The sequence below is a fragment of the Ochlerotatus camptorhynchus genome, unplaced genomic scaffold (genome assembly GCF_037179485.1).
Source record: "Ochlerotatus camptorhynchus isolate MF236.1 unplaced genomic scaffold, CSIRO-AGI_Acam_v1.1 ptg000379l, whole genome shotgun sequence".
Taxonomy (NCBI): Eukaryota; Metazoa; Arthropoda; class Insecta; order Diptera; family Culicidae; genus Ochlerotatus; species Ochlerotatus camptorhynchus.
The window spans coordinates 1652976-1671985 of record NW_027040867.1 but is presented as its reverse complement, the minus strand read 5'-3'; the positions used below and the strand labels follow the sequence as shown (position 1 = coordinate 1671985).

General features: G+C 37.0%; 2 protein-coding genes across 2 annotated transcripts in view; both read left to right on the top strand.

The window, feature by feature from the left end:
* LOC135710362 (HEAT repeat-containing protein 3) overlaps positions 1-19010 on the top strand; it is a 129318-nt gene that overhangs the window by 44809 nt on the left and 65499 nt on the right. The window lies entirely within an intron of this gene.
* The window catches only part of CAH1 (carbonic anhydrase 1), a 43417-nt gene continuing 39071 nt past the window's right edge, over positions 14665-19010 (top strand). The window contains exon 1 of the mRNA XM_065232944.1: positions 14665-15135. Within this exon, the coding sequence (XP_065089016.1) occupies positions 15102-15135 (34 nt within the window). The 5' untranslated portion in view covers positions 14665-15101. The remainder of the gene's footprint in view (positions 15136-19010) is intronic.

Here is a 19010-nt window from a genome sequence, read left to right as displayed (position 1 = left end):
AAGTCCTGTGCAACTTTCATCCCCTCTTTCTTCAAATCCTTGTCGTTTTTGAAGACCTTCCCTGTTTTCCGGAGCTTGTCCTTCAAAAGCGCCCAGAATTTTTCTATTGGGCGATGTTCTGGCGAGTTTGGCGGATTTGCCTCCTTCGGAAAAAAAAATCAACATCCTTGGCTTCGTACCACTCCATCACCGGTTTAGCGTAATGGCACGATGCCAGATCTGGCCAAAACAGAGTGTCACCTTCGTGAGTCCGGAGAAGGAAAGCAGGCGCTTCTGGAGGCATTCTTCTTTATATATTTGGCCGTTGATGGTGCCGGTCGTTATGTACGGCTTGCTGAATTTGCCGCACCCACAGATCGCACGCCACACTAAGTACTCCTTGGCAAATTTGTCAACCTTCTTCTTCCGGAACCTCCGGAGACGAACCAGCCCAGGGCTGAAAGTCTCCTTAATAAAGATATAAAAATTCTTCCGGAACTTCTCCGGAACATCCAGACGGGACTTGCTGACGAAAAACTCCAGGCCGGTCTCAGAACGTTACATGATATGTAATGTAAACTTATATGATATGTGACGCTCCATTTATGTGCATCATACTGAACAGAAATTTACGCTATTTGTTCGAACTGTGTTCCATTACGATGCATTTCAGCTGCACCAACCACTCGTGGTTCGGTTAGGCAGGCGCCTTCCTTACGTTGAAGACATGAAGTCTGGCCCGATTCATTGTCTGCTAGACGAACCAGATGGAAGGATTGACCTTCTTTGCCACGTCCCGAATCGAAAGGTTCGGATTGCGCTTGAAGTAATCCCTCTCCTTCCTTGCGTTCACGGGGTCGGTCGTCTTCGCTTTTCTTCCGCTGCCAGCTCACCGCTGGGTCGTCTCCTTCAACGATTTTACCACACGGGAAACGGTCGAATTGTCGATTCCAAACTGTTTCGCATAATTTGTCTGAATTGACAAAAAAAATTATGTATCTTTACGAAGTTATCTCTAACGGATTTTATATGGATAGCTGTCATAATGACTTTTAATAATTATTGTAGCACTGCAAAAGCTGTTTTTTTTTTCGCCACGATGGTGATGATGGGTTTAATAGTAGTAGATTTAAAAAAAAGTAGTCTACAAAGGTTTGAGCTTATTTGGAAGATACCTTGAGTTAGTAGTAAGTTTTCTGGAAAATGTTGGGGGTTCGTGAGCATTCTTGACATTGCTGAAAATTATGATAGCATCAGATTGCGGCGAACAAAGAGGTGGACGCCTGAACTTCTACACAGCTATATCGCTGTGAAGCAACTGTAAACTCTAGAGGGAATTTATATCTGTAACTGTAACCAGTTCGATTTTGTTTGCTAACCTGGTTAAATTGTCATATTTAATCATCTTGAAGATAAATCGTCCAGCTCAAACTTTTGTAGGGGTAAGAGGTGGGACCATCATCATCATCATCTTTTTTAAGATTTTCTCAATTTACAAACTATCAACAAGCTACCAATTAGCACTTTTATCGAACACTCTTTAATTTCGATTCTTCTAGGACCCTCAAGAGTCTTCAAAGCAAAATCTTATCGAATGATATCACTTTCTCGTCAATTGTGTGCCCGAGGTAAACAATCAATCACGTGCTCGAAAATCAAGGAACTGGTTCACACATTGGTAGGTAATATAAAATGGGGTAGAATACACCACCGCGCCAAAATTACTTTTTGGCGTTTAAAATATCTTTTTCGAGAATTTGTTAAATCCACGAAAATATATTGAAAATGTATTCAAAATTTCCAAAAAGTCATCTTGCCACGAGGATGCATTTTACCTCACCTTACCCTATCACTCCAATCTATAAGATGAGAGCACCGTGATAACTTAATTTCCACTAGGAAAATATTTACCAAATATTTTAGAGCAATGGTTAGCGAGTTTGTTTCTGATTAATTCGCAATTCACTTGACGACAGCAGCATCAATAACGACAACAACAGACAGCCTTAACCAATTCGTATATGTACCTATGCGTCGATTTATTTTTGGGACGAAAACTGTGTACGTGGTCAAATTTATAACGAATTTGTTTTTGATTCAGTTCCAACCTGGATCGGAGTCAAACGTCAAACATGTGGAAATGGTTCTAATCTGGATAATAAGCAAATTTACTATCAGATAAATAATAGGGTTCAGAAAATATGCAAGGATTCGGTTTTCGACACTTCCGCAACCAAACCGACGTCATCTCAGGAACTTTGACCGTGGTCCGTTGAATGACGATGCCGATGCAGGTTACCGAAAATGACTTGTCTTCATTTGTAATTACTGATAATGATCCATTCAATTATACTTGCTCCAGCAGAGGGAAATCATTTGACGAGTTGGTCAAGTAATCGGTACCTAGCACGAATGTTTGAAGAGTGCTTATGGATGTGACGTTGTTGTTAGAACTTCTCTGCCGTCGAATGAATGCTTAATTGATGAGGATAGTCAATTGCTCCTGTAATTAGTACTATTCTGGGCCAAACAATTTAATCTATCTTTAATTAAAGTTTCATAATTGAAGATCCATTTACTAGCAAGTTGGAGCCTTTCAGTAAGTTCGATCCCCAGTCCGGCCAAGGGAGTTCTTTCGCTTCGAATTTCTGGACGTCCTGGACATAGGGTATCCCCACGGCAAAATATATTGAATTTCATTCTACACGAAATATACACTTTCTTTAAAGTTTATATCATAACATTACACAATTACAATACTGAAAAAGTATGTGATTTTTGAAAACGTCTTCCAAAAGTTATGAGTCTTTAGATCATACAAAAGATCTTAACAGCTCAGCTCAGGGCTACAAACCACCCTTAATTTACCGCAATAAATTATCATTAATCTTGCTAAACGCAATGCAAAAAAAAAACAAGTTAGAAAAGCTGCTTCCCATATATTGATTGTTTGCTAACATCAGAACTTTTGTTTTGCGTGTAGCATGTAGTAATCTAAATTTAGCATTAATTGAAAACATGTTGTTCCCGAAGACAACATTTACAGGTGCTAATTCCTGAAATCTTTGAACAGTCCGTCGATTCCGCAAGCTTTGTTAACACATCGTTCGTTAGTCCTATTATTGTTCAACTCAGGCAAAGTACATCGTGCGTCAATCAGATTCATTGAATTATTGGTGTTAATCAGTAGGCAAAACAGATGTGATTGAGCACCGCAAACAAGCAGATGTTTGGAGAAAAATTTGCAAATTTGGCCAATTGTGATAGGTTGTTATTGTCGATTCTGGAAAAATCTTGATTGATACATCACGGTCAATCGGAACATTTGAGTTGATGGAAACTATTTTCATATAGATGCGATATAGAGGCTCGACTTGTAAATGTGATAAAAATCAATTGCCCCTACTTTACACACTTCATACAAAAAAGCCTAATGACGGCCATAGTTGTTGAAAATTTTCAGGAGTTGTAGGAGTCCTATAAGGTTTTTTTTTATTATTAGTTCCGTTTTCTTACAATGATTTATAGAAAAAATAACAAATACTCCATATTGATTTATTTATGTTTTTGTTTGCAAGATTCAAAATAGTCATTCCTAAGAAGAAATAGAAATGATTGCCCAGAGACTTCTCTGAATTTGAGGTTAAATCAAAGTATATGTGTAAAAAATCATGATGTGATGTGATGTGAATGGAACCCACCATCAGTGCAAGGATTACCAATGTCTGCAGATACTTTACCGGTTTTAAAGTTCTGCCTGATGGTTTGTTGATGATAAATCACCTTCATTGAAAAGCTTTGGAAGACAAAACGACCAGATAGCCATCTATAATCACGTGACAAGGAACTGGCAAATCCACGAACCCTCGTCGAGTGAACAAATCCTTTAATTCCCTAAGGCTGCCCCTCCCCAACCCAATATATAATTTAATGTTTTAATATATGATTTACAGTAATGTTCCAATTTTGTCAACCCCTCTGTATCCGAATTTAAATTATTTTAGATAATAGGAATTGTTATTTTAACTCTCTTTCTGATAACTGAGAAAATGATGAACTCGGGGGTTTACAAAACCGAATTTCTCCAAAAGCGAATTCATCCAGTCACATGATGGTCCGGTGACATTTTGGCCGGATCATGCAAGTTGTCACTAGGGGTGATCCATTTATTATGTCACGCTAAATTGAGGAAAAATTAACCCCCTCCCCCCTTTCGTGACGTTTTGCTCATACCTAATGCATTGCTAGTCTCAAAATCATAAACCCCCTCCCCCTTTAGAGCGTGAAATAATATGTACATCACCCCCTACAGCCGGGAAGAACAACAATGGTACAATGACAACGGAGTCCAGTTTGTTCCGAAAACCTTCAATCCGCCCTATTGCCTATTGCCGATTTGCTCACGTTCGATGTGCAGAAACAGTTCTATCGATTGTTTCACACTCAAGTCGTCATGTGACGTAATAGGGGAATTGGCTCTAATGTTGGCCTATGGATCTAAGATTGTGCCCATCGCTAAAAATCTGCTTTTTATCAATTTTATCTAAATGAACGCGTCATTGGGACGGTACTAATAGATATTTTTTGGTCACTATTGAAAATTTAGTCGATTGCTGTATTTATGTATGTTAGGGACATTTAGGCCGACATTACATCCATTTCCCCTAGTTGATAGGTTTGGAAATTGCAGCTGTTGTTACTTCTACTGCTGTATGTACTCTGTCATCGTCAACTTAACGATTTCGAGGAGATACGGGTAGGGGAGGTGCTGCTACTGTACCTTTCGACCAATGATAGTATGATTGATGATAAGCTTCCGCACATCAAAGGTATGTGAGCAAATCGGCGATCATCTTTTTTGCCAGTGGTAGCATTCTTCCCAAACAGGGCAGGTAAAGGAGATGATTAACCCGAGTCGTGTTTTCCTCAAAATTGACCTTTGCTCGCTTTCTACTCTCTATATACAATTTTCACACTGCCGTGCTCTAACGGAACTATCAACTCTATATACTCTCATCTCCTCATCTATCGTAACAAATGAACACTTTGAGTCTGATATTTGTCGTTAAGCATCTTCAACTATGTAAATCGTTAACTTCACGCATAGAGTAATACAAACATAATTAGTTAAAGCATAGAATTGGTATTTTTCGAACGAAATATTTGGTGTTGAAGGTTATACAGATCAATACAACAACCGAGGAATGTGAATTCAGTCGAGTTTTATGCACTCAACTTATATAAAATTTGAAATTTTCGCTCATCAAAGGTGGAACGGTTCCAAATTTTAAACTAATTAGCCTTTCGAAGTTTGAACGCATTTGGATAGAAACTGACTGTGCACAAACTATACGAAGTTAATATGGAAATTGCTATATAAGAAAAAAATTGTTTATAGTTGGAAATGCTTAACGTCAAATATCAGACTTAAAGTGGTTAGCTGGTGAGATAGAACCACGCTTTTTGTACATCTGCACAATTCTAGCGCCCGTATCTTTGTGAAGCTGGACAATATCGGCAATATCACGGTAGCTTTTGCCAGTTTTGTGATGTTCAATAATCAAATTTCGGATACTGAAGGAAATTTGGTCTTTTTTGGGCATTTTAAAACAAATAACTTCCAATTTTGAACACAAAACTGAAATTTTGAGCACGAAAACTTCAAGAGCACTAAATGACAGATAGACACAATGTTAAAATTCGATAAAGTTGCAGAATACACACTAAAACTCTGTAAAACACACTTAAGTCATAGTATCCGTTTGGGGGTGGATAAACTTTTTTCTTTACCATTTTTCATAATTTATCACATGAAATCTCAAGAAAAAGATATAAACGCCGTATTTTCAATGGCAATGTGATAAATAAACATAAATTGATAAATCATGGAGGAACACTCATAAAATTAAACTGATTTTCACCAGAAAAACAAAAACAAAAATGTAAATTGGTAGGGGGTGGATAAACTTTATTTGCATAGTGTATAATGTTTTGATTGTGTATGGATCATTGAAATGAAAGCTAAACCTTTTAATTAACCCTAGCATGTTGCTTGCCTTGTAGATTCAACAAAGCTTAACTTTGAATCTTAAAGCTTAACACCTAAATCTCTAACTTGATTGCACCTTTCAACTCTGTTTTGTCCTATTGTTACATGTTCTTGCCTAATAATTTGTTTTCTTGTCTTGTAAATGAAATCGAATAACATTTCTTCACTTTAAGCTTTAATAAAGTTTTGTGCACCAAGGGTAAAAGTTATCAATTTCTTGTTGAAATACTACAAGGTCAGACACTTCACGAATTTCCAGGACAAGTTTCATGTCGTCTGCATATATTGAGACATCCAGGATATTCAATATGTGCTCTACATCATTAATAAATAGAATAAACAGTAATGGTCCAAGATGGGAACCTGGTGGCACACTAGATGTTACATTGACTACTGACGACAAATCTACTTCAAATCTAACTCTTTGTGTCCTACCGGTCAAGTATGACTGAATCCACTTTAATAAATGATGACTAAAATCTAACTTAGATAATTTGAATAGCAAAAAAGGGATATCAACTATATCAAACGCGTTACTGAGGTCAGTATATAGTGCTTCAACATAATGTCCCTTATCCATTGCGTTAGTAGAAAATGATTCAAAATTCAACAGATTAGTAGTCGTTGAACGTCCTTTAACAAAACCATGCCGTTTGTCTGTAATTAAATGCTTAACCTTTTATTAAAGATTTAAAGAGTTTATGAATGCAGGACAATATAGCTACTCCACGGTAATTTTTTGCGTCTTATTTTTTCCACTTTTGAAATTCTAAATTGACGGTAGAAAACCGGATTCGAGAGAAGAGTTGAACAGCCAAAACAATGGCTTTACTATCTCTTGCGATACTGATTTCAAGAATACTGGTGGCAATGTATCTGGTAGTGTACCCTTTGATACATCCAATGTATTTAGAGAATGTAAGATTTCGTTGAGGGTAACATTATTAACTACAATATCTCTCATTGCCTGGTAATGCAAATACTGGTAATCCCGGTCTTGGTCATGATGACTTGTGTAAATATCCTGAAAAAACTCAGCAAATAAGTTACTGATCTCGCTAGTCATTTTTCCTGTTTTGTTGTCTAGGTAAATTTTCGAAGGATAATTATTTGACTTCTGTTTGTGTCTAACAAAGCTAAAAAATAATTTTGGTTCTGATTTAATGTTGTTTGTGTTGTGAGTGTTTAACCGTTCGTATGCGTTTTTTATTTCACAGTTCAAATGATCGCATATGTTTAAATAAATTGTGAGGTTACTATTATTTTGTTCTCTTTTATATGCTTTATGAGCCTTTTGTTTTTTTTTTTATTTTTGAGATTATTTATTTGCCTATTGTACCATGCTGGAGTTTTAGATTTCTTTGATTTTTTTCCTTAGCTTTTTCGGTACTGTCGTCTCTAATATATCGTATACAATTTCATAAAACATATCTACAGCCTGCTCTGGGCTCGAATTTCTAATCAAACTTTGCCAGTCAATAGAATTTAAATTGTTTTTGATAAGCTCATAGTTTGCATGTCTAAAGTCAAAATAGGTTTCCAACAAATCGCCATCCAACATTTTGGTGTTATTGTGAATAAATATGGAGAATTCTATTGCAGTATGAAATATTTCATTTTTCCATAGAGGTGTGGGAGCCTCAATCACGCATAATCATCGGTCATATTCGTAAATAATAAATCTAAATAACAATTGTTATGATTTCTGACATGATTGACTTGATAAAGTCCAATCTCTGCACTTTTGTCAAATAAAGAATGATGCTTTTCGTTGTCTCCATTTATCGAAACCTTACTAATTATTATTTAATTACTACCTTAATTTCTTACCTTTACAGATACGCGTATTTCGTCTACAATGTGCAGACTTCTTGAGTGTCTTGTAGTACTAGTCGAGTACGGGGGCGACCCCGGCGTAGTGGTTAGCATTCATACCTCTCACGCCAAAGTCACGAGTTCAAATCTCACCCCTGGACAAGTCACGAATGACCCAAGAGCGTTAAAGTGACTATAATTTAAAAAAAAAAAAAAACTAGTCGAGTATGTACACTAGGGTGCTTCATTCTGAAAAAAGTGATGAATTTCTGATGGGCCACCCTCCAGTTCGATTCATAGCCCCAAAATATGAACCTGTGCAAAAATTGGTAAAGATTGATGAAGGTTTAGAGGTCGCGCCAATGATTTGAAATTTGTATGGGAATTACTATGGAAGAATTTAAAAAATCGCTTATATCGCTATAACTTTGCTTCTACTTGTCCAAATGTCGAAAAAATTAAGTATGTTATTGCTATGGCAATAAACAAAAAGCCTACAGTTGCTACGCTCAGTTTTGCAGCGTATCAAGAATTATAAAAATGTGAAAAAATGGCAAAATAGGGTAAATTGACAGATGAATATGTACAAGGCAACAACGCCAATTTCATCGCAACAACAACAGGCTTGTTGATCATTGTCATGACAACCACATATTTTTTTTTTCAACGTTTGGACAACTACAACCAAAGTTAGAGCAATGTAAACGAAAATCAATAATTTCCCATACTAATTCACCAAAATCTCCATACAAAATCCAAATCATTGGCGCGACCTCTAAACCTTCATCAATCTTTACCATTTTTTGCACAGGTTCATATTTTGGGGCTATGAATCGAACTGGAGGGTGGCCTATCAAAAATTCATCACTTTTTTCAAAATGAAACACCCTAATGTACACTCAATTCTCTTTTTACGCGATTTATGCAGCATTTTTGAACCACCTGATTTTTCTTTGATTGTTTTTTTTTTATTTTACGAAACAAGTTGCATTAAATTTGGTTGAAAATCAAGGTCGCACGATCAAAAATAGAGTCGAAAAAAAAAATCGCGTGAAAGCATAATTGAGTGTACAAGGTACTGAAGAAGTTTGCACATTGTAGACGAAATACGCGTATCTGTCAAGGATAAGCAATTAAGGTAGAGGGAATTACATATCCTGCACTCTTTCTTTTCATAATTAATTCAACTCCACGGACTTCACAGATCAAGCACGCCTAAAAAAGCACACCCCCTAAAACGCAGGAAACACAGCGCCACGTGGGAGAGGTGATCGCATTCTGCTAAAGCGAACGTGATGCACCCAACCCGACCAAGAGTGGGCCATCAACAGGTGCCGATAAGACATCATACGAGCATACACTGCGAAGGTGTGTTAACATAAAACGTAAACAGTACCTCGTGCTCGGTCGGAAATGTTCGTGTAGACGGGTTTCGTTGCTTTGTTGATTTCCAGTCGGCTGTTCGGTTGGATCTTTCCAGTGGGCTAGTGTGGTTCATATTGTGAATGTGAAGATAGAGTATATGTATGAGAAGATGATTACAAGTTGAACGGTGTGTATCTATAGAGATGATTTGTAAAAATATGTAGTGGTAGGTTTTTTTTTTTTTTATTGGCGCCGTGCCGTTCAATACAAAAGCAGCTCAGGTTGATTTTCAATCAAAATAGCAGACTTTAACATGTTGTAAAATAATAACTCAGATTTTTTTTCGCTCCGTTCAGTAAAAATAAAAGTTGAGTAATTTATGTGGAGCAAAGTGCTTCATGTTACAATAGAACATCCTATCAATATTAGACCTGCTAATTTTTAACAGAAATGTTCGAGATGCACCGGATCAACCGTGATTACTGTTCGTCATGTTTATTTGAACTTCTGTGCAAATTTTCAGCAAAATCGGTGATAATTTAGGGGTGCTTTAAGTTAATTTTATGTTTTTAATGTAATTTACGGCTAATAATATTTGTCTACCGAGACTGAAACAACTAAAACTGCTGTAACAACTTTCATAGCAAAGCTTAATGTGTTATCTACCAACTAGGTGACCAAAGGTTGACTATTCAAAGTAATTTTATTGAAGTTTGACTTAGTTTCATGATCGAACATATCTTAAAAAGTGAAGAATTTTAAAGTATTTGTTCTACGTACTTTCTACCCATATGATATAAAAATGTGTAGTCTACTTATAATGTTCCTTATACTGTTCTAGAAATTTCGTTGTAACATAGTTTTCGTGTAGATTCCATGGATTGAGAGATAAAAATCAGAAAAGAGGCCGATTTAGCTAAAATTCACAAGACAACAGAGCCAATAAAAGTTTCAATTAGATTGACAGAACATAGTTGCATTGCTTTTCAATGACGACCGAGGACTGTTTCATTGATAGATGATTTTTTAGAAATATTAATCCTCAGTAGACGTGTTTTTTTATCAAAGGCGTTTTGACAGGTTTTACTAGCAAATAACATTTAGGAATCATATGAAATAGAATCATAAAGTATTTTAGTATTAAGCATTTAGTACGTGTAATGCTTGCTGTAGAACCGATCCACGCCATCCAAAATGTTCGTTATTTTATAAATTGCTGTTATGGCTAACAGCAATTTATAAAATAACGAACATTTTGGATGGCGTGGATCGGTTCTACAGCAAGCATTACACGTACTAAATGCTTAATACTAAAATACTTTATGATTCTATTTCATATGATTCCTAAATGTTATTTGCTAGTAAAACCTGTCAAAACGTTAACTTGTACGTTACGGTACAAACGGGATATCTTTAATAATGCGGGTAACTTTGATAGTATAATATAAAGATTAAATTTAGTCGCTGCGCTTTTTCCAAACTAGGAATAGTGGTTCGATATTGTAGCTTAGGGCATTTCCGTTGATACGGTATACAGTTTTTATATAGTATTACATATATAGTGTTACATATTTTACAAACATATTAAAAAACAATTTTCATGTTTTCGCACTCAAATCATCACTTATGAAATGTATTTCCTATATAGCCATCACAAATTCAAAGTGGTATTCTTATTGCTTATGACAGTTTCTGATTATATACTCATTCAAAGTTTCATATTTAAAGAACTACATTGTTTGAGTTCCACCCATTTTTTCTACATTCATCGAGCATTATCAAAGTAACCCCAAATCAAAAAACTGAAGTTCGGTCACAAAACTAAAAAAAAAAAGTGCAAATGCTTTAATTTTCGTTAAACATATTACTAACGAATTGACTCTTGGATCCTCAGTACTTGTTTTAAAAATATAAAATTTGAAAAACATTCATTGCCGTCAAATTATTTAGAATATACTTTAAAAAAAACTATCAATGTTACCCCGTTTTATGGTGCTCATATTGCCCCGTATGGTTGTTGATCGGAGCACAAACATAAACTTTTCAAACATATTAATTTAATTAGTATATCATACTTTTTCCATATTTTCCACATTGTATATTAGCGGCGCCGGTGGTGTCGTGGTAAGCGTGATTGCCTCTCATTCCAGTCGGCGCCGCTGAGATTTTCTGAGGCATAACATTTCTGATCGCGCCTTCTTTCGGCGAGGGAAGTAAAGTCGTTGGTCCCCGGTTCATGAGTTGATGGGTCGATAGATAGGATCCAGGTGTGGGAGCTGCCTTCCTGGCGTCGGTAGCATTGGTGCTCAGCACAAAAAACAAGATCGACGGAAAAAAATTAAGGAAAAAATGTATTCCAAAGCATGAGTTGATCACAGCTATCACACATTCATGAATGTTTTTCATGTTTTCTGATGTGTTTTTCTTAGGGGGACCATATTGCCCGTACTATCATATCGGTCTGAGCTGGAGACAATTACGTGGGTTGAGTTTTTCGAAATAAACCAAATCCCGTAGGTTTCATACCACTGTAGCACCGTTTTACTGTAATGACAGCTCGCAAGATCTGGCCAAAACATGACAGGTTGCTTGTGGAATCCGATGACTGGCAATATTCGCTTTTGGAGATATTCCGTCCTGTAAAGCTCTGAATTGAATGCCTTATCCGGGATGAAAACCTTTGTCTTCCTATCGTAGCTACAGATGCCCAACCATATCATGTGTTTGCGTGCAAAATTTATCTGCAATTTATCACACAAACACAGACAAACAGACATAACTCTTCCAGTCACATTCATCGCAAATAATGTTTTAGTTGGGAATGTGCTTGCATTTGTCATGGTGGCGCCACTGAAGCATTGAGCAAGCCACCACAAGTGATGCATTACCTCGTTTAAAAACTTTTTTCCTGCAAAAGAAAAGGCACACTAAGCAAACAAAACAAATCCCTAAAAAAAAGTCTTAGATTCTGAGAATTTTTCCTACGGATCCGTATTTCTGCAAAATTCAATCAATTCTATAGATCTTCTGAAAAATTCATATAACCGACATCACTGACTTCCATCTGTTTTGTTTTTATTCAACACAGCTGACGCGTTGACAGAACGAGGGAAAATCAACTAGTGAAAAAATTACATGCACGAGGGATGATCCGGTTGCAAAACATTGCTTGGGAATGTGGATGATAGATGGTGCTAGTGCGCATGCAAAATACGCTTGACGATATTTTTTGAAGAATTTTCTTCTAAGAGTTATGTCTGTTTGTCTGTGACACAAACTTGAATTTGGCACGAACATCTCCCCGAGCCGTAGCCAAGTCGAATTTTTGTCCCGGTAGCTGTTCGAAATCGGCCTTCACGTAGGTTTCATCACTGATGAGGAGACAGCCCTTGAATTTGGTCAACACCTGATATCATGCCTCATCATCTGGCACGGATTTGGGCCACATTGTTTTGCTTTTGATCCCTATTTGGTTGTCTGCAGTCACGGTATGACATGAAGCCTTCCCGTTGCACGGTACTGCGGCCGTCACTGAACTTTTTCACCAAATCGCGATTCGAGATGTTTGGGTTAGACTTAATGGTCTTGATGACATTATTCCGCAGTTCATGGTTGACAGTACCCGTCCCACGCTTGCTTTGTGGATAGCGATCCGTCGAAATGGTTTCTCTGTACACGCCACACGGTATTTCTGTGAAAACCTAACACTTTTGCAAGCTTAGGTCCAGACCACGAAGGGTTTTCAAAATGACTGCGCAGAATTATTTTCATCATATTTCAAACCTCCTTCTCCCTCTCCCCATCCATGAAACTGTAAATCTCCACTAACCTCGAGACGAAGGCGAGTACTCGTTTCAATTCCTTAAACTTTAGATTTAAGACATTAATAATGTATAACGCAAAGGATAATTTGGCTCTGAAAAGTTTACTCGATTGAGCCTGTACAAATAAAATTAAAAAAAAATATTCTCTTTCTTTCTTCTTCCATGTTGTTAAAGCACGTTCGAAGTGCGCTGCGAAAACTCTTCTGATGTTATTATTGTTAAAGGGAACAGATAGAAATTAAAAAGTTTCCAAATCCGACCACTAGGGTCGCTGTAAGAATCAAAAATGATTTTTTTCCAATAGTAGAATCCAAGTGCAACTTATGCGTAACTAGTGGCGGGAAATAGTACTAGTCGATGGTGATACATTTACGACAGCCGGTTCAAATACCAGAGTTTAAATGAGAAATTATTGACTTTTTTTTTATGCACCGATATTATTTAGGTTATATTTTGTATGACTACAGATTCCCATCCCGAAATCGACGTCCGAGTCAGTCTGCTGGATATACTGGATTAGGTTGGGACTCCGGGATTTAGAGACCTAGCACATTGTGTGACTGGACTATACCAGTAGATCAGCAGCAAAATAAGAATTGAGGGAAATGGGTTACATGCGGCCACATGAAATTCATCTCAAATTACCCCACGACAACAAAATTTGGGACTAAGATTCAGCAAAGTCTGCTGAAACCAAATCATGGGAGTATATTCGCTCTTTCCCTGTTCTATAAACAGTAGTAACCTTTCTCCACTGCGCAAAATTGTTGCTCCCCGAGTTCGGAACCCGAAAAAGTGGAAATTTTTTCTCGTTGTATCCCGGGTTAATCCAACGATCCTGCAACAACAAAGTTAAATTTATGTGGTGTAGCTTGCGTTTACGTAGTCTAAAAATCAACTTATGTTTTTCCTGATTGCAAGCAACAATATTATGAAAATCACTTACCATTTCATAGAAGACCACTTTTCCTATAATTTGATGAGCTTTTTGATCACCAAAACGTACAGAAAAAGGCGAATTTCCAATTTCAAAAGTGAAAATTCTGATGCAAGTCGCGTTTGACAGCTGTTTACATTTTTTTATCACCGCTACGACAACAGCGTCACGGGTGGCCGGTGACTGGTTGAATTTCACTAAACCAAAAAAAAATAAGGAAATTCTATAATCCAATCATATTAGAGTAAGTTTCGCAATCCATTTATTTTAATTAGCATTCATTTCTGGAATGTTTAAAGATACTGATAATTCTGAACTCTATAAAAAAAAATCAGGACTACAACAAACAATAATTTACGAAATGTTTAATCAGCGCTACAAATTATAAATGCATGCACCAATCTAATTTGATTGCCCCGCCCAACATCAACGACGTCCTCCTTCTTATCATTTTATCAAAATTAATCATCCTTCAGAAGTACCGTTTATTCCAGTGGACCAGTCGCGCATCAATGTATTGCTGCTTACACTACTAATTTGTGTTCGACCTGCACACTATCTATTCGAATACGATTATCAGTAGTTCACCATGCAGCACTAGTGTGTTCGTTTGCCGAGTTGACGATCGGCTCGCTTATAAAATGCCGCTTTAATGTTACCCAACCTTAATCGAAGAATCCAGTTGAGAAGTGCTCGTGCAACAAAACAGACGTAGCCCGGCAATACTACCGGTGTTTCTAATATTCCATACCCTTCACTTGATTTGAATATTGTTCGTTCAATAGAACAAAAAGTGCAGTGCTTGTCTTCATTGTCAGCAATCAGTGAAGCGTTGAAATTCAAAGTGTTTGTGCTGCTGTGAAGGAATCTGTAAATCCCGTCAGTTGCTAGTGAAAGACTGCTGCACTTGTGTGCCTTGTAGATCGAGCGTGGTTTTTGATCCAACGGCGGCTTGTTTGTATTTAGCATTGCATTGTGTTGTTACGGTTTACTAGCGCACCGATTGGAAAGTTTTATTTTCTGTTAAATATTAAATAGTCGCGACTAAACAAGCGAGCTGAGAAAAAGGTGTACGCCGCTTGATTTTATTTATTTTACGTGAAGCAAATCGAGGAGGCAAAGTATACACAAAATGTCGAACACTTGGGGATACACTGAACTGAATGGTAAGTAGGCTCAGAATTAATGCAAATCTGGTCGATTAGGACAATTGTATAAAAAATGATGTAACTAAATAGAAAAGTTGCAGGAAAGGAGATGCGTAGCTTCGTGTGCCACGTAATATTGATGTGTTGAAAAAATTACAATATTTAAATTATAGAGCGAGTTGAGGCTTCAATATATAATTTTACTGTACCTATCATGGCGACCGAATGGCGTACGACCGAGCGACGCTTCTCAGTAACGATGTTAATTATCGAGTCAAAACTACAAGTAACATTTGTTTGCATCAACGCAGTTGCAATGCCGATGATGGAAGTGGTGAAAAATACCGGTGAAAAACTCGTTTTGATTGAATCGGATGCGTTTACGCTTCGGTGGTTTCAGATTATTTCTAATCGAACCACATCTTTTAGGTGGCAAATATTGTAAACAATTATGCAACAACTTATCCGCGCTGGCATGCGGGGTTGAATTGAATTTACATAAGCATTTCTTCAAAAGGTTTTAATTACTTTTTTCATTAAGATTTGGAAGAATCAGAACAACAAGGTCATCTGAATTTGTTGATTTTAAGGCAATTTTGATTGTCGTTTTCTCGTAAATAATTAATCACACGTGACTCCTGAATTACGTCGGTGCCTGAAAAATATTTTTCTTGTGATTGATTAGCCAGCGTCAGTCAGGAGCTAATCAATCAAAATAGAATCTGTTTCAATTATTTCTGATTTGCAATGACCATTCGATAACAGAGCTTATTTTTCCATGCCCGAGTGAAGAACTGTCAAGAGATGGGGCCATACTACTGATTAGTACTCAATCGAATGAAATTGTCGATAGCGCACTCTTGACGAAGGGTATCATTTCACTGTTCGCATTATCGAATCAAACACTTGCGGTTTGCATCGGGGACCTGATTTGAGGTTGCTGACGCTTTCGACGACGACGGCCATCATCTCAGGCACCCGTTATACGATCTCATTGTCACAAAGTGACAAGTGGACTTCATCAGTTTCATGCCAACTCGTACGCACCCAAGTAACACCTTATCTAGGAAAGTAACTACTTTCATTGAAGTACCTAGGATGTGGAGAGCTTAGCTGAGCTGGCTTCCATCGATAATTAAAGGGATTAGTGCAAGGCTTAGCAGTAGCCAGTTTAGAAATGTGCTGTCACTGATAAAGGCCATGCGCTTGAGAGCAGAACCAGTCAGATGACCGGAACGTGTGTGGGAGGTTCAATTTGCACTTGTTTACATTCTGGCACTCTGCCGTCGGGATGGAGTTGGTGCTTATTAGCCAATTGAAACAATTTAAGCTCGTTGATCCAGGCCCTTACTGAGCTTGTGGTTTTAAGCTGTGATAAGCATCAGATCAGTGTGAAAAGACTGAGCATTACTTGAAAGACAGTTTAACTGCAGGGTGTGGTCCATTTGTTATAAACTGTGCCAAGAGTGACACGGTGACACTTTAAATAATTGGCATAGATCGTTCAAATAAGCTTATGAAACTCCACCCAAATAATATCAAATATTTCCATTTTAATTCGTACTTACTTAGAAATGTTTTCTGAGTTCTGTCAAATTTTAATGAAATCTCACACAACAATATTAATATATAGACACTCCCGATCATAAGTTTAAGGGCACCCCCAAAACAACATGACAAATTTGTTATGTTCATATCTCTGTCATGTTACGACCAATTTTCGTTCTCTTTAGATCATTTGTATTGTATGTATTGAATGGAACTTTCCTCGTATGCAAATTATTCAAAATAATTTTCAAATTTTGTGTGCTATAAAAGTTCACCCAAAGTTACAATATTTTTCAAAATTTACTCTGAAGAATCGTGACTGATTTTCTCAGAATTGAGTTGGCCAAATTTTTAAATAAAAGTAGTAGTAGAACACTTATGCTACACCATTCATACCATTCAAATAAACTTTGGAGATCGAAAATTGAACGTAAAATGAGAGATCATTGAACAAAACATATGTGCATGGTTTTTTGGGGGTGTCCGTAAACTTATGATCGGTAGTGTATATGATCAGTTTTGAAAGGTTTTCTTAGTTCTGACATCAAACAAGTTTCAAGAATACTGTTCACAATCTAAAACCACAATACTCGTTGTATATTTTTTTTTTAAAGATTTTTAAGCACTTAAAATTAAATTCGTAAATTTATGAATGGCAAATATTTTCTAAACTACAAATAGGAAAGATTTGTATTGCCCAGCCATCTATTGATTCTAGCCCACTTATTGCATAACGGTTGTCGAAAATTTTATGTAACTTATTCCATGCTCAATCAAACTGTTGCGACATAAATGTGTTACTTTGGTAGATCTAATAACATATGTCATTTTACAAAAGGGAATCCCGATAAAAAATCCTCACGTTTAGTGTTATCAATAGCGGAGTACCCCACATCGCAAACAAACTTAACAGATGAGTTGGGCGCAATGTTCCGCAGATGTACAACTATAGATAGACTTATTTTTCTCAATGTGTAACAAGAACAACAACACAAAAAATGATAAGATATGGGGCAATATTTATGTGATTCATAAATGAGTGGTGTACAATTTTAGCACGAGACCGCGCTCACAGTCACGCAAAAGTGTGACGACTTTTTTTTATCTTAAAGATACTGTGGTGAAAACGTCGTAAAGACATAAAGTACTCGTACATCTTTTCGAATGTTTCCACCGTTTTGAGTGATATGATGTGAATGATGTTTATTACCAAAGTAATAAAGCACTGCCTAAGGTAATTTAATGATAATTCATTTCATGGTCTATATATAAAAATGTTTCTGCGCTGACATTAGATGCATTTTTTACGATGCTTTGTTGTCAGAGTGTAATCAATCAATTGAATTTTTAGCTCGATTTAACCTTGACATCTCAACAATCAATTTTAGCTGCTAACTAGCTTATACAGGCAAAAACTAGCTGTTAGAAGCCAATTTTCGACTGTATAAGCTAATCTGCAGCTAAAATTTTTAGTTGGAACCTTAACATAAAGATATAAAAGGGTGTTAAAGGGTATAATTGTTGTCCTACTAAGCACAACCCGCATTTTACCTTTCTATTTCGATCCTGATCGACTTCCAAATTGATTTACCTTTCCATACGTACCGTTTTTTTTTTTCCTTAATTTGTTTTCCGTCGATCTTGTTTTCCGTGCTGAGCACCAATGCTACCGACACCAGGGAGGAGCTCCCACACCTGGACCCTACCTATGGACCCATCGACTCATGAACCGGGACCAACGGCTTCACTTCCCTTCCGGAGGAAGGCGTGATGTTCAGAGATGTTATGCCTCAGAACATCCCGGCGGCGCCGACTGGGATTGAATCCAGGTCTGCTGGAGTGTGAGGTAATCACGGTTACCACTACACCCCCGTTGCCGCTTATACGTACCATTGGATTTGATACAGAATCGCACATTTTTGAGATATTGTTACACTGCTTCTTGGTTCCAAATTCGTCCTACGAGTTTCAATTCCGTCCAAACGTATTTAAACGCCATAGGATTTTCTTCGTCCTACGGATGAATGCAGAAAAAATGGATTCGCTCCGCTTCTTTTATTTTTGAGAACAATTATTGAAAATATTGATACAATGTGATCTAAGCAGGTTATGTTTTGTAGCTTTTGAACGTATTTTTGATTTTTGCACGGTGAAATCATTGATATTATTGATGATTTCTGCTCGATAGAACGGGAATGGACGATTACGACGACGTATCGCTCTGCCCTATCTAACTATTACACAATTTTCTTCCAACGCAACGACGTGAGAATGTCTGTGTAAGTGCATCCTCAAAAAAAAAAAAAAAACAATGAGCCCATAAATGTCACTATCGGAAACTACTG